A 15,188-nucleotide genomic window follows, 5' to 3' on the forward strand; every position below is an offset into this window, starting at 1 on the left:
GCCCAACTACGAGATAACGCACACAAGGTTCCTGGCCGGTTTCGCAGACCTTCCGGAAGGTTCCCGAACAGGTTTCCACAGATTTTTTTTTTCTTTTCAGTTTGTTTGGTTTTATTTTAATTTTTATTTCTTTTCCGTTTTTTCAGTTTATTTTTTTCCTTTTCCTTGTCCATTTTTTTTGTTTATACTTATTTCATTTCCTCCATTTCTTTCCCAACTCCTTTTTCTTCTTGTTTCTATTGTTTCCCTTTTTTGTTTACAGAATTGCAATCTTTCGATAAATTCAGAAAATGTTCCTGTTATGAATCTCTGTTCACAGATTCAAAAATGTTGTCGATTTTTCAAAAACATTTCTCACATATGAAAAAGTGTTCTCAAATGCAAAAATGTTCATAAGTCCAATAGATTTTCTTGTTTTCAAATTTTGCTCGCATTTTCAAAAATGTTCGCATATTTCCAATAATGCTAGCTTTTTTCTAATCTTTTTCATAGTTTCAAAACTTGTTCACACAAGGAAAAAATGTCCCTTTTTCAAAAAATTCTCAAGTTTTTCAGAAAATTATCTATTTTATTAAAATTGGTTCACAAATTCGAAAAACATATTTTGAAATATGTTGACAGATTTCAAAATTGTTCCATCTTTTAACCTTGTTCGTGCTTGTAAAAACAATGTTCGTAATTAAATAAATGTTCTATTTTTCGAAAAACATTACAGATTTAAAAATTGTTCCATCTTTTAAACTTGTACGTGTTTGTAGAAAATGTCCGTAATTACAAAAATGTTCCTATTTTTCAAAAACAATCATAGATTTTAAAATTGTTCCATCTTTTAAACTTGTTTGTGTTTGTAGAAAATGTTCGGAGTTAAATAAATGTTCCTATTCTTTTAAATTTTGTTCGCAAATTCATACATTCTTTCCTTTTTAAAATTTTGGTCGCAGCTTTTCCAAAACTTGTTTGTGGGTTTTACAAATTTGTTTAGAAATTAAAAAATATATTCAGAATTTTCATGAAATATTAGAAAATAAGGAAAATATTTGATGCCCATCATTGGTAGTGTGTGTCGTTAGTGTTGTTAGTTTGGATTACTAGTGGAGGGCACTAGGTAAAGCCCACGACTGCTAGATCTTTACAAGTGGATTACACTAGTGTCGTGTAATACTAGAACATCATTTTCTTCAATTGAGTATGTCAGTCGTGAAGGATAAACGTTTTACAAGTTATTACAATAGAACAAACAAATAGTAACTCCGTCCCAAAATAAGTGACTCAAGCTTAGTATAAATTTGCACTAGAGTTAGTACAAAGTTGAGTCACTTATTTTGAGATGGATGGAGTACATTGTATATGAGCCAAGACGATGCCATTTGCAATGTTTGTCCATGCACTACTTCATTAGTTCTGGTTGTCTGCCCAGAACTGAGCTTGAAGCCAGTCCACAGTCTTCTTGTCCACCTGGAAGGCCTTGGCGAGAACATCATCCGAGATTGCCGGTTTAGACCCGAACACAGCGTTAGCAATGGTGATAGCCCCAGGGTTCTGGCTGCTAAGTGCAGCAATTGCCACTGCCGGTTTGTAGGGGTTGGGGTTGAACTGGAAGTGGATGAGACCTTCTGGGAATACAAACACATCACCCTTGTTAAGCACCTTCGACAAGAACTTGTTGTCCGGGTTGGATGTGACGAAGCCGACATAAAGGGTCCCTTCAAGCACGGTGAGGATCTCCGTGGCACGCGGGTGAGTGTGTGGTGGGTTCTCGCCTAAAGGTGCATAGTCGATGCGCGCCAGGGAGATGCCCAATGTGTTTAGGCCAGGGATCCGCATTGCATTGATCAAAGTGACATTGGACCCAACTTTGTTCGACCTGGTGTCTCTCGGCATGTCGAGTTTGGCAGCCAAGAAAAAGTCTTCGGCCTTGACATCCTTTGGATCTTTGCAGACAAATCCATTAACTAGAACTGCGTGAGAGGACATATATATTTTTGTCAGTAAAATATATCAATAATTTATGATCGGATGGTATGCTAAATATAATCCAAGAACTATGAGAGGTCGTACTTGATGTTCACCCAGTGTTGAGAAGACATACCATGGGAGCTATTGTCTGCGACACAAAAGTCTTGCAGGGGGCTCGGATCAGAAGCTATTGTCTGCCATGAGGCCAATGCAAGAAGGGTGAAGAGAAGGAAATAGGAAGAGGTGGCCATTTGAGTTTGTTTTTGCTGATAGCAAGTGTGTTGTGTTGCTTCGTTGTGTTGTGTGGGTTGGCTTTGGGAAGGCTGTGTATTTATAGCAGCAGAAAGAGTTGGTGATTTTGTGAAACGGTAAACCAAGTCGTATGTGTGTCATTGATTTGTTTAATCGAGCAGGTGTAGAATGCGGGTTAGGAAGTTTAATTTGTTTAATGTAGCCTGAATCGATCAACTTTAGGAAAGTGTTTCCTTTGTTTTTATGGGTTAGGAAGTTTCTTTGTATGGTGTACTACTAGCTAAGAAAACTAACAAGACTTGGACTTGGTCTGACGGGATAATTTTTTTTAATATAATTCAAATGCAAACGTTTATATACACGTGCACAGTGACAGATCCACGCCCAGGCAGCCCGTGCCGCTGCCTGGGGCGTGAGGCGAGTTTCCTTTGTATACTGTAGAGCATACATTAGGTATAGTGCTACACTGCTTGAACTCTGCGTCGGGCGGCCGGGGGTGTGGCACGTGCATACACATATTCTATCCCATGAGCACATTCAAAAAATTGAGCCGGCATATCATTTTGAAATTTTCGAAGTCAACATAGAAAAAGAGACCTCGTCGTTGACGGGAACGTTTTCTTTCACTGAATGCGTACTGCCTAAAATCATAAAATAAATCCAAAAATAAATACGAGCACCGTGACTTAAATCTTAATGGATCACTGTCATGCATGACGTCGGATGAAGCTAGCTAATTGAGGTAGCCTTATTACCTGGTCGCCTCATGGTTGATTTGTTGCTATGGAGAGTTAATTAATTAGCTCTCAAGACATGATCGAAGAACCGGCCGGCCAGCCAATTTAGACATAGAAAAAGAGGCCAAGTCAATCTAGTGCAGCTGTGTCGTGCTTGGATTTTAATTGACAACTCGGTCAGCGCCACACAAGCTATATATATATATCCATACGTACTCCCAACATGGCCACAGAATCAGCTACCACCCTCTCAACACACAAAGCTAGCTAGCTAAGAGTTAGACAGCATCCATTTCTCCGGCAGAAAAATGGCCTCTTTCTCTTCCTCCTGCTTCCTTCTCTTCGCTGCTATTCTTGCACTGGTCTCATGGCAGGCTGCAGCTTCTGATCCTGGTCCTCTCCAAGACTTCTGTGTCGCGGACAATACCTCGCCTGGTATGTACCAAATTAATTCTTTCATCACATCATATTTTAATTCATGGATATGTCAACAATATCAAAACAGTTTGAAATAAATTTTGCATTGCTTGCCCTGTGTATTTATTTTATTTCTCTTGATTTGATGCAGTAATTGTTAACGGATTTGTCTGTAAGGACCCAAAGGCCGTCACAGCGGAGGACTTCTTCCTGGCGGCCAAACTCGACATGCCTAGGGACACAAAGATGAGCAAGGTCGGGTCCAACGTGACCTTGATTAACGTCATGAAGATTGCTGGCCTCAACACGCTTGGCATCTCCCTCGCACGCATCGACTATGCACCCCTAGGAGAGAACCCTCCACACACACACCCTCGTGCCACCGAGATCCTCACCGTGCTTGAGGGTACGCTCTACGTCGGCTTCGTCACGTCCAACCCGGAAAACAAGCTCTTCTCCAAGGAGCTCAGGAAGGGTGATGTGTTTGTTTTCCCGCAAGGACTCATCCATTTCCAGTTTAACCCCAACCCCTACAAGCCCGCGGTCGCGATTGCTGCACTTAGCAGCCAGAACCCCGGGGCAATTACCATTGCCAACGCCGTGTTTGGATCAAAGCCTATGATCTCGGATGATGTTCTTGCCAAGGCCTTTCAGGTGGAGAAGAAGACCGTGGACTGGCTCCAAGCTCAGTTCTGGGCCGACAACCACAATTAATTTTATGTAGCACGGTCGCCAGGGTTTGACAACCAAATTGTATTCCTTCTGATTGTAATTATTTATTGTATCTTGTCATCTTATTAATACATGTAATGATTTTTTTGATCCCCACGTGAATAAAATATTACTCTTATTTCCTTTGTTGTACACAACAACTGCTCATGATTGTATAACCCTTAATGATATATAGATTACAATCTCTAATTTGTTTGGATTGGTGACTATTGTATGTCTCCGACCCTTGCTTAGTATAGGCCGGCCGATAATAGCTAGGAATGATCCTCGTTAAAGAAACTTATGTACTCCCTCCTGATGGCAATATAAGCCAGGCACGAGAATTTAGGTCGTCGATTTAACTAGCAAAGCATGCACGATGTGCCATAAAAATGTATGTTTAGGAACTTCATTTCATAATAAATCTATAGAGATGTAAATTTTTATGGCTGGGAACACGGCTTCACTAGTTGAATCAAACACCTAATATCCCATGCCCGGCTGATATTCCCATCTAGAGGGAGTATGATGCTTAGCTAAATTAGGTAAGAGAGTGGGGCTAATGTTTCTCTGCTATGTAGCTTGCCGTGAAAAATGTAGTCTTCTCCTCGTACAACGTTGGTATGTAAGATCATATGAGCTATCCTATGTGATTATGATCAATTATTATATTCTGACCATGAGTAAGATTCTTCTCAATTTGGGGTATCCTAATTGTGTAATCTGGAACGAGGTGCTTCTGGTGGCGGGGACTATATTCGGGCGAAATCCCCGGTCGGCCGTGGCCGTCCGTGTTGACGGCAAGGCCCGAGGGCGTTGTTCCCCTCCTTGGAGGCGTCGGTATGGACTGACCCCCCCTCCCTCATAGTTCCCCTTCCCGTAGGTCTCCCGAGCGAAAGCCCTTACTTTGTTAGGCGGAGGTGGCGCCCTCGGCGCCGCTTTGGGAGCATCGTGGTCAGGTGGCATTTGTGGGTGGTGGTTGGCGGCGGTGGTGTGGCCCCAGGCCCGTCGTTGGAGGTGGCCAAGATGGGCGACCGCACAGGGCCCCTAAAAATTTGGGCGCCCCAAATTACTAGGTATTAGTAGTATATATGTATATAGTTATAATTATAATTAGCCATTTAATCCACCAGCAAGGCCTAAACAGTGCTCAACAACAAAAAGGCTGGCAGCCCACGAGGCATGCTGCATAAGTGCATATCACGTACACGCCTGATCATATACAACGTCTCGTTCCCATCCATGGCTAACACGCGTCGGACTCCACTGCTTCCGCCGGTCGTCTCATCTCCTACCTTGCACCTTTGACCTTCTGCCAGTCCTGGTTCCGTCGCGTCCAAGACGTCGTTCGTCCGCTCGTCGGAAACGTCGTCTGCCGCTGCATTCCGCGTCCGCCATCTGCCGTCCGCAGTCCGCGCTTCATCGGCGATCACCCAGGTCCCATGCTGCCATCTATTACTATTAGGTTAGGTATACAATATACTTAGTTTTATCACTGACATAGGTCAGGAGCAGACCCTAGTTAGGACTTAGGAGTAGCAGATTAAGATTAGGATCAATTTGTTCTTGTTCAGTTTAAGATTAGGGTCAGATTAAGATTAGTAGCAGATTAAGATTAGGATCAGATTAAGAAGACCCCAGGGCCCAATTTTGATTTTCGTCCCGGGCCCCTGAATTTCTGAAGACGGCCCTGTGTAGCCCTCTTATCCTAGCTTGAAACTTCCCCTCTCCGATGGAGTTGTGCAACGGCGTTGTTCTACTAATGGGGAGCATCCGGCGTCTCGTTGGGGATGCGTTGAACCTCTCTACGAGGTCATTTTTCGGCGGCATCCACCCCATCTTGCGACTGTGCGGCGCCTTTGATCCAGGCAAGGAGGTAGTGCCTTCTTCGAAGATGGATGTTCTGGATGTGCCGTGTTAGGGCTCTTAGGTGCATGGCGACAGCATGTCACACTGGTGTCGGCCCGTCCTCCTCCGAGCCAGTGTGATCTTGTTCCTGGTGTTTCTGTCTCAGAGGTGGACCTTGGCGTCTTCAGCTTAGTAGCCATTTGATCATCTTAGGTTTATGTTGCGTGTGAGGATTAGTTTTGAGCTACGCCATTGTATCTTACCGCATGTTGTTCTTTCTTTTGCCTAAGGGCGTATGCTTGTAATTATAGCCGGTGCATGGTTTCGTTAATTTAAAGTCGGGCTAGGCTCGGGCTGTATCTCGGGCTTGGTTAAGGCCTTTTCTCTAAAAAAAAAGTCATGGATATATATAGCTCGCCTTAGTTGAGACAGTTCACGATTGACATGGTCTCTCTCTTGTAGAGCAGCCCATGTGTTCTAAAATTAATACTCCCTCCGTCCGGAAATACTTGTCCTAGAAATGAATGTATCTAGACTTATTTTAGTTATAGATACATTCATTTTATTCATTTTTAGGACAAGTATTTTCGGACGGAGGGAGTACTACATTTCAAAAAACGCGGTTAAGCTTGTGTGCTAAACCAAGCTTGTGTGCATAGGTAATTAACTGTGGAAAGCAACAGGCCAGCAACGAGGCTATGTTACGCCATATATTCAACGCGAAGAAATACTCATCAATTAGCTAGCTTCATCCTACGTCATGCATGACAATGACATACCCATTCAACCCGCGTGCCACGGATATCCTCACGGTTCTTGAAGGGACACTTTATGTTGGCTTCGTCATATCCAACCCGGACAACAAGTTCTCGTCAAAAGTTCTCAACAAGGGTGATGTGTTTGTATTCCCGGAAGGTCTCATCCACTTCCAGTTCAACCCCAACCCCTACAAACCGGTGGTGGCAATTGGCGAACTTAGCAGCCAGAACCCTGGGGCAATCACCATTGCTAACGCCATGTTTGTGTCTAAACCAACAATCTCAGATGATGTTCTCGCCAAGGCCTTCCTGGTGGAGAAGAATACTGTGGACTGGCTTCAAGCTCAGTTTTTGGCGGACAACCAAAAATAGTCATTTATTGCATCAACTATATGGAAAGTAGTATTGTATTTCTTTGTAATATTTTTTTGTATTTGTTTGTTGTATTTTACTAGCATGTAAAACATTTATCATGTACGGTGTAAATGCTAGACATAGCAAAACTTTGGTCTCATAACATCAACTGTAAGTGGACACTTTACACACAGTGTTAATTTATTTAAGTTTTTATTCATATCCCACAAGAGCTCATTTAGAGTGATTTGCTAGCATGGAGGTCTTAAACGGTCAAGAAACGGCCATCTCAATTTATGTTGGTCATGACAATGCAAAGGAACATCATATGAGAGTTAGTAGTGCAACGCTAGGTAAAAAAGGCCCGGAAGTAGTAAAATAAGATCTCTACGGGCGTGTTTGGTAAAGTAATGCATGAGCTCAACAATTCATTTTTCGACACACTTTTGAGTGTTTGGTAGCCTGCACGGGCCTCCTTAGCATGCATGAGCTCAGCCCAAATATCCTCTTAGCATGCATGAAGAGTGAACACCCTAACAGCCGTTCACTGGCCAGCATGTATGAGCGAAGCGAGCGACAATGTGTTCCAAAAAAGTTCAAAATTTCAAAAAAAATAAATTAATTTTCAGAAAATGTTAAGAACACAAAAAATTATCTAGATTTTCAAAATTTGTTCAAATTTTTAAAAAGGTCCCGGTTTTTAAAATTTGTTAAAATTTTCAAAAATATTGAGATTTTCAAAAATTATTAAATTTCCATAAAAAGTACGAAGTTACATTTTTGAAATTTTCAAAAACTGTTTGAATTTTCTAAAATTGTGATTTAAAAAAAACAGATTTCCAAAATTTGTTTAAATTTCAAAAAAATTCAAATTTTCAAAAATGTGTACTTTTCAAAAAAAATCATGTGTTTAAAAACATCACATTTTTGAAATATTTTGTTTACTTATTCAAAAATTTCGATTGCTACATTATCGGCCGACATGTCTAAGTAGATGCAAGCTGTCAAACAGATTCTCAGCTTAATATGTCTCAGCACATACACCACTGCCAAACAACACCAAATGCATGTACTCAGCGTGTCTACAGTCAATATGTATCAAAGGAGAACAACCATGCTAGGTTGGGAATACTACCAAACATAACCTACATGATCTATTCGGACAAGAACACGACACCATGTGCCTCCTATGAAGAGAGTGACATGAAAGAACACATCACTTGAGGAGCCTCGTCCCAACACAATGCAGACAAGCTGTCGAGGTCACCTATGTCCCAAAACCACACATGACTCAGAGGGACCAAACCAGGGACTGTACGTATCCATGAAATTATTCGTTCAATTTTGAACCTTTGATGTATCATTTTTCAATTTTCTAAAAATAGCGAGTTATAAGTGACCTAGGAGCAAAAATTTCGTAGTCCTTTATTTTTGATCGGTTTTTATTATAAACTTTTTGAAAATACACATTCAACATCATGTAAGATACAATGAACTTTCTATAATACAGAAAAAAAATAGGAAATAAAATAACCAATAAAACAGAAAAGAGAAGAAAAGAAATTGAAAAAAAAAACATTGAAGCCAATGTGGTTATCATGAGGTCACCCTTCCAAGAAGCCACACCCATATTACGTCAAACAGTCGAACAATCGTACAGGGCGCCTATGGTGGGCCCACCAATCTCAGGTTCTCGTTCCTGAAAGGGTATTCCCAATTTTTTGTGAGTTTTTATTATTTTATTTTTTTCTAGCTACAGGAAAAGAACCTTCTTTATGGCCAAAAAAATGCACCGAAAATGAGATACATGAGTTCCCAAGACCGATAGAAAAAACTGACAAAAAAATGCACCGAAAATCAGAATCCCTAGTAAGCTGACTGCATGTGAGGAATTTTCATGAGTGACGATCCTTTATGGCTCCTTATCCTTTGGCTCCTTATCTTCTTTTTTGTACAATGCCAATTGAATGTAAGGGAAAGACAATGGACATTGGAAGAACTCTAGATCTACCATATATGAACCGTACTATCCAGTCTATTTATACCATAGTTCTCAATGTTACAGCATATGTGGATTGCACTAGCCCTTTTCATTATTTTGAACTTTTGGTTGCGTTGGCTAGTGCATAAAGCTTAACATGGTATCGGAGCTAAGGTCTTGAGTCTAAGTCTTGGTTTTCATAATTTATTAAAAAATTGCTGATAGCCCCTCTTTGTGTTCACGTAGAGGCCTTTTGAGTCATACATGAGTTCCGCGCGTCGTCGCTCTCTTTTGGTTGCACGTGTTGACTTGTCTTCCCCGTCATATGTGAGAGGGATGTTACAGTATATGTGGATTGCACTAGCCCTTTCCATAAGTTCAGACTTTTAGTTTCGTTGGCTAGTGCATGAAGCTTAACAATCAAGACGAAGATTACAAAAATCCACATTTGCCTTATCAACAAATGTCTTCAAGCATATCACTAAAGAAAAGATAAGAGATTCAGATAATTTGCTTATTTGAAGAAATGGCCACTCATTATAGCTAGCTTGGTTAGACCTAGGGGTGCGAGCGAGCATCCTGCATAACTATGAAATTAGTTCAAACTAAGCTAAATCTCAGCTGGAAAGTTATAACTAACACCATGGATTTTGACTTGTGGAGCGGGGTGGATCAGGCGCCGCTCGCTCTGCACCCCTAGTCAGACCTCGGGCTTGTCTAGTTGAGCACCAGTTTGAAGGAAACCTAAGCAAACAATATCACCATCTGTCCATACCTGCAAGGCGGAGCACAATGTCAAATGGTAGCAATGCACAGAAATGCTATGAATGCAGGCAATACTGAAAAGGAGGGGGTCACAACCCAAATGTAGAGCTATATATGGACACTTTAAACTCATAGTTTCGGCACCAGAATCTTAGCCATGCAGAAAATTACAGGCTGATTTGCCACAGCAGCACTGCTTTCATTTTATACCGTCATGATCACAAAAAACTGAACATGTAGTCCAATCTCCCAAGGAAGTAATCAAATACGTAATTTACTCCTAATTATAGAACAAGCCAGGAAGGGCCAGCACTCTGAATATTTAAAAGGGGTCTGAAGCACACAAATATAATCGGTTGCCATGTACCACACCGTTGTGTAAGAACTTCATGAGCACAAAACAGATATGGTTATATATTTCAATCGTTCCAAAAATTACTCAAATGACTCTAATCACAGTAATGATATTATTTTTTTGAAACTGCTTTTTTTTTAAACTGCCAGTAATGATATTTACATACATAGACAAAACAAGTAATGACCCCGTCCATGTTACAAGGAGGATTAAGAAAAGAAGGGGAATGGGGAGAAATTAGGACTCACCTCCCGAGGGGAAGATAAGGAGCAATGTCGACAGCAGCACCTATAAAGTGCAGGAGGCGAAAGCTGCGGTTAAGGAGAATGCCCCTGTCTCCACCCGGCTGCCTTCCTGGTCCTTGAGGGTGCTAGGCAATTGTGGCAAGGCATCTGCTAGAACGACACCACCAAGACTGAAGACGGGCAGGTTGTGGCTGGGCAGCCATGAGTGAGCAAGTGCCAACCACGGTCCTCGCTTGAGCGAGAGACAAGCAGGTTGCATGGGTGGGGAAGAAAAATGTTTGTATGTGATGGTGTGGGCGTGGCTTCCTTGGTATTGGAGCAGGACGAATCTCCCTTGATGCTCCTCCCTCCCTCTTCTCCTCGCGAAGGACCCGACATGGATAGCCCCAGCTAACGCCCCTTCTTCCCTGGTTACTTGCATTAATGAATCCATCCACAGGCTGAAGCATTTCAACAGAAGGGTGGTATCTGGAGCGTTTCATCAAAAGGGTGGGTATCTGGATCAACAGTTATCTGCGGCACCAAATGTTCCTTTAAATCAGATGCACTGAAAGAAGTTCCATTGTTGATGTATAAGTTAGTATACACAAGAGTGCACATAATGCAAAATGAAGACAGACAAACAGCAAGACCTGTCTCGGCATCTTCACATTCTGAAACCTGCACACTAACTGAACTTTCAGTATCCACAGTTCGAGAGGCTACATGACCGAAAGTCTGCTGAACCAAAAAGCTTGTTCCACATGACAGAAGCTTTGATTGCCATCCTGAAATCATTTTGCTTGAAACATCAGATAAGGAAATTGATTATTTATAACATTTGACTAATCTTGTAAATAAAGCCACCACAAAAAGATAAAGCAGAAAGCTATCACACTCTAATAAAAAAATTGCAACTTTTCGGCAGCAGAACATACTTCTAAACAATCATTAGATTTATATGAAGTTTATAACAGAATGCTCAGCGCAATAGTCAGTTAGTTTTAGAGCAAGTATACTCCAGGTTGGTGAAACATCATTATTCTGAAATGCTAGTGTTGGGTATTACCGTTGCTTTAGGTCAACTATGATGAGAGGTATAAAACTAAAAGTAACATCTAGCGGTATAAATAAGTTCTTAGTTATCTTGTTTTTACAGTATCTAGCATGAGATGAATGGATCCCTACCTCTTCATCTATCTTACCGAGTATCTTCCAAAAAATACACTAAATAGCTTTCGCTTTTCCAGCAGAACACCTAACCTTGAAGAGAAATTTGTCGAAATCAATCACAAATCTTGTACCTAGCAGAAAAGAGGGCCTAAAATAAGACATATCAAATAAAACAATATACAATCCTAACATCCTATTTGATTATTTGCATCAGCCAATATCTAACCTGTAATTATCACACCCTCCATGTATTCAACAGGATTACACCATCAAATTGAATTTTTCTTTTGGCCCATTACTTTCCCTCCCTTGTCCAAATGATGGCAGCGACAGAAATAGAGGAAAGAAATGGAACTAATACTTGATGCCACAATACATGAGCTTATCACTTATGGAATAATTCTATTGATCATGTTACTGTAGCTGTAGCTGTGTGAAACCTGTGACTATGATACATCCTTTTCTTCCTGAGAATTGCCAAAAGCATGCCCATCATTATCGAAGCCCAATATACAGGTCAGCTTGGCATCTGGTGTAATGCCTGCCTCGAGCATACTGTTGTACATCACCATAGCTTTTTTCTCATCTCCAATTTTGAAGTATCCAATTATGAGGTCCGTATAAGTTACCACAGTAGGTGTAAGCCCCTTGCTTATCATTTCTTCCATAAACAACTGTGCACCGTCCATCGCGGGCACTTTACTGAAGCCACCAATCAAACAAGTGTAGACGAAAGAATCCGCCGACAAACCCTCTGTTTCCATCTCTCTAAAGACTTGCAGAGCCGCCTTCATGTTTGAACGCTTACAGTAGCACGCAATCAGAGACGTATACAGAATTCTGTCGGGCGTCAGCCCCTCCCCAATCATATGCTTAAGCAACGTCATAGCTTCAGGAAGCTTATCGTCATGGCACAAACCTTTTATGAGGCTAGTGTATGTAAAGATATTAGGCTTTGTCCCCTCATCAAGCATTTTGTAATACAGCCTGAAGGCCTCATGCAGATCCAAAGCTTTCACAAAACCATCGATAATAATACTGTAAAGGACAGTATCAGGAACGTAGCCCCTTTTAATCATGTCTGCGAAAATACCCCACACGTCATCAGGTTTGTTGACCTTGCACAGACCGTTGATGATAACTCTGTACGTGCAAAGGTTGGGGACGATCCCAAACTGGCGTACTTTATCCAGGAACAGGAAGGCCTCACCAATCAGCCCTTCGTTGCTGAAGCCGTGAACAAGAATTGTGCAGGTCACAATGTTGGGGCATATCCCATCACTGAGCATGAGCTCAAACACCTCCAATGCTTCTTTAAGTTTCCTATGCCTACAGTATGCATATATCAGGCTACTGTAATTGTAAGCATCTGGAACAAAATTATGATGAACCATGTCATTCCAAAGGTCATAGCAAATCTCTAGATCTAGATGTTGACAACAACCATGAAGAACGATGCTGTAAACTAGGTGGTCATGCTTGAATCCTTGATCTTTCAGCCTCTTAAAAAGCTCGAAAGCCAATTCAACCCTTCCAGCTCTGCAAAGACCATGCAAAAGCGAACTATAACTCACCAGAGTAGGAGTGATTCCATTCCTTGCCATCTCAACGAGCATGTAATAACCTGTCAATACATCCCCTTGTTTGCATAAGCCATCAACTAATATGCTGTAGCTGTGAACATCTGGGGCAAACCCACACTTCTTCATCCCATCAAACACTTCTATGGCTTTGTGAACCTGACCATCATGGCAGAAACCATGAATAACTGCATTAAAACAATAGCTGTTGCAAGGGTAGCCTCTCTGGCACATCATTTGGAGGAAGTTCCATGCAGATTTCACCTGTTTGGCACGGCAAAGCCCGTAGAGGTAAGTAGCATAGGTTGCAGCATTTGGCCTCACACCTTCCACTTCCATTTCAGAAAGAAGCTCTAGAGCTTCCTCCGGGCATAACTTGGCTCCATGTGTATACATACTCATCAAAACTGAATAAGAGTAGACATTTGGTGAAGGACCAGAACTCTTCATATCTTGAAACAAACTCCTTGCATACATGGTCTGATTCCGCTCAACCAAGCGCTTCAGCAAGAAGTTGCATACTTGCAGCTCAACTCCAACCTTCTTGGCCTCGACATAAGTGAGGAGAGCATCCTCAAACATGGACAGCTCCACAAAAACCCGGATGATTGTGGCATAAACTTGTAGCAACGTCATCGACCCACCCAAATTGCTAGCCAACAAGGGCGCCAACTCAAACAACTCCATCCCGGCATTCCCGTGGTGGTCGACAACACTCTGGATCAGGCAGCGGACCTCTCTAATCCTCCGTGGCAGGAACGACTGCATAAGCAACACAAACAGCCCGATCGACCGGGGTAGCCCATACAGCCTGACACACTCCCCGAAGCTGATCTTCCTGGTGGCATCATCCCAGCTTAATGTCCGGACTGCCCGCGCGATCACAGGAAGAAAACACCCGCGTCTACCCTCACTGCAAACGGAGGGCTGACTGTGACTGGGCTCCTCCTCATCGTCCAAGCTCTTCACGCGACAGGCCACAGAAGAGAGGCGTGGCTCCAAGGGTGGACGTCTGTTCAGAAGGGCTCGACACAGACACCCCGGCACCGCGCGGCGCATAGACGAGGGACACAAACCCCCTCCTCCTCCTCCTCCTCACACCGGCCGCGCCATTCGAGCAAGGAAGAATCCACGCAGAAACCGCACTTCATGGACCGAGCCTCCTTAATCAGCTTACGGAGACGACAGCACAGGCTTGCGAATCCGCATCAGAATTTCCTGCAAGAAACGATGATAAAGAAGAGTCACTGCTGCAGCTGTTATCATCCTGAATCTCAAGCCTCATTTGGGGCAACAAATCGAAGCCGACTAATTAAGGACCATAACAAGAAGTAAAACTGTGATTCGCAAAATGTGCAGAGGGTATCCCTTGTCAAGTAGAGCCAGTGGAAAACGAGAGCAAGCATTCTAGCTATTAGAACAGTGCCTGGTAATATGCCTGCCGGCACACGGGGACATGGCGACACGCCCAGCCAGAGGGCGCCCAAGATGAACAGCTATAGCTAACGCTAGTGACCAAGTAGCCAGGCCGGGGCGGCGCATAAGTAAAGCGCAAAACTTTGGCATGTAATCTGAGCTCCATTGCTAATAAGTGCTGACAACACAAGAAAGTAGAGAGCTTGGGCAGGTCTGGGCGCGTGCGCGCGCGCGAGAGAGAGAGAGAGCACGTACGGGGAGGGTCAGGGCGGCGTCGGCTTCGGAGGTCGGAGGTCGGGGCGGCGCCGCCGTGGAAGATGGGGGGAGGGAAGGGGACGGGAGGAGGGAGGGTTTCTTTTTCTCAGGGACGTATCCATGGCCCAACGGATCTCATCACCTATTTGGTGGTCCGGCCCGAGTTCCATTTTTTCCATTCCTTTCTTTTACTTTATATTTATATATTTTAAATCATAAATGAATGTATTTCAAAACTTACATTCACGTGAGACAAATAAAAACACAGATACGAAAGAAAAAGTTGTAGCAAAATTTCAAAACCGTTGGCGTAGTTTTAAAAAAATATGGACAACTTTCATAAAAGATGTTTGTGGCAATGGAAAAATGTTCTCGTGTTTCAAAAAACATGCATGTATTTTTTTTA

At 42.5% G+C, this 15,188-nt stretch overlaps 3 protein-coding genes across 13 annotated transcripts; 1 reads left to right on the forward strand and 2 right to left on the reverse strand.

Annotated features, from left to right (window-relative positions):
• Positions 1 to 1,322: 1,322 nt before the first annotated feature.
• On the reverse strand, positions 1,323 to 2,244 carry LOC123442385 (germin-like protein 8-11). The gene is made up of 2 exons (XM_045118405.1): positions 2,090 to 2,244; positions 1,323 to 1,958 (listed from the first exon to the last, which is right to left on the reverse strand). The coding sequence occupies exons 1-2, from the start codon at positions 2,205 to 2,207 to the stop codon at positions 1,396 to 1,398; spliced, it is 681 nt and encodes a 226-aa protein (XP_044974340.1). The 5' UTR covers positions 2,208 to 2,244; the 3' UTR covers positions 1,323 to 1,395.
• A 936-nt stretch (positions 2,245 to 3,180) lies between these two features.
• On the forward strand, positions 3,181 to 4,216 carry LOC123442384 (germin-like protein 8-8). Its single transcript, XM_045118403.1, has 2 exons — positions 3,181 to 3,380; positions 3,514 to 4,216. The coding sequence occupies exons 1-2, from the start codon at positions 3,254 to 3,256 to the stop codon at positions 4,074 to 4,076; spliced, it is 690 nt and encodes a 229-aa protein (XP_044974338.1). The 5' UTR covers positions 3,181 to 3,253; the 3' UTR covers positions 4,077 to 4,216.
• Positions 4,217 to 9,404: 5,188 nt separating this feature from the next.
• On the reverse strand, positions 9,405 to 14,881 carry LOC123442386 (pentatricopeptide repeat-containing protein At1g63070, mitochondrial-like). Of its 11 annotated transcripts, XM_045118407.1 has the most exons (7): positions 14,783 to 14,881; positions 11,758 to 14,329; positions 11,547 to 11,662; positions 11,012 to 11,146; positions 10,383 to 10,926; positions 9,721 to 9,789; positions 9,405 to 9,572 (listed from the first exon to the last, which is right to left on the reverse strand). In XM_045118407.1, the coding sequence occupies exon 2, from the start codon at positions 14,168 to 14,170 to the stop codon at positions 11,978 to 11,980; it is 2,193 nt and encodes a 730-aa protein (XP_044974342.1). In that variant the 5' UTR covers positions 14,171 to 14,329; positions 14,783 to 14,881; the 3' UTR covers positions 9,405 to 9,572; positions 9,721 to 9,789; positions 10,383 to 10,926; positions 11,012 to 11,146; positions 11,547 to 11,662; positions 11,758 to 11,977. The 11 variants fall into 11 exon arrangements, with proteins under 11 accessions (XP_044974342.1, XP_044974351.1, XP_044974348.1 ...); XM_045118416.1 differs by having other exon boundaries at positions 9,405 to 9,789; positions 11,564 to 11,616; XM_045118413.1 differs by having other exon boundaries at positions 9,405 to 9,789; positions 11,547 to 11,616.
• Positions 14,882 to 15,188: the final 307 nt, after the last annotated feature.

Source organism: Hordeum vulgare, chromosome 3H, assembly GCF_904849725.1.
Source record: "Hordeum vulgare subsp. vulgare chromosome 3H, MorexV3_pseudomolecules_assembly, whole genome shotgun sequence".
Classification (NCBI taxonomy): domain Eukaryota; kingdom Viridiplantae; phylum Streptophyta; class Magnoliopsida; order Poales; family Poaceae; genus Hordeum; species Hordeum vulgare.

Coding starts and splice junctions, on each gene's coding strand:
- LOC123442385 (XM_045118405.1), bottom strand. CDS start 2,207: ATGGCCACCTCTTCCTATTTCCTTCTCTTCACCCTTCTTGCATTGGCC. Junction 1,959..2,089: donor CGCAGACAATAGCTCCCATG/GTATGTCTTCTC, acceptor CCTCTCACGCAG/TTCTAGTTAATGGATTTGTC.
- LOC123442384 (XM_045118403.1), top strand. CDS start 3,254: ATGGCCTCTTTCTCTTCCTCCTGCTTCCTTCTCTTCGCTGCTATTCTT. Junction 3,381..3,513: donor CGCGGACAATACCTCGCCTG/GTATGTACCAAA, acceptor GATTTGATGCAG/TAATTGTTAACGGATTTGTC.
- LOC123442386 (XM_045118417.1), bottom strand. CDS start 14,170: ATGCGCCGCGCGGTGCCGGGGTGTCTGTGTCGAGCCCTTCTGAACAGA.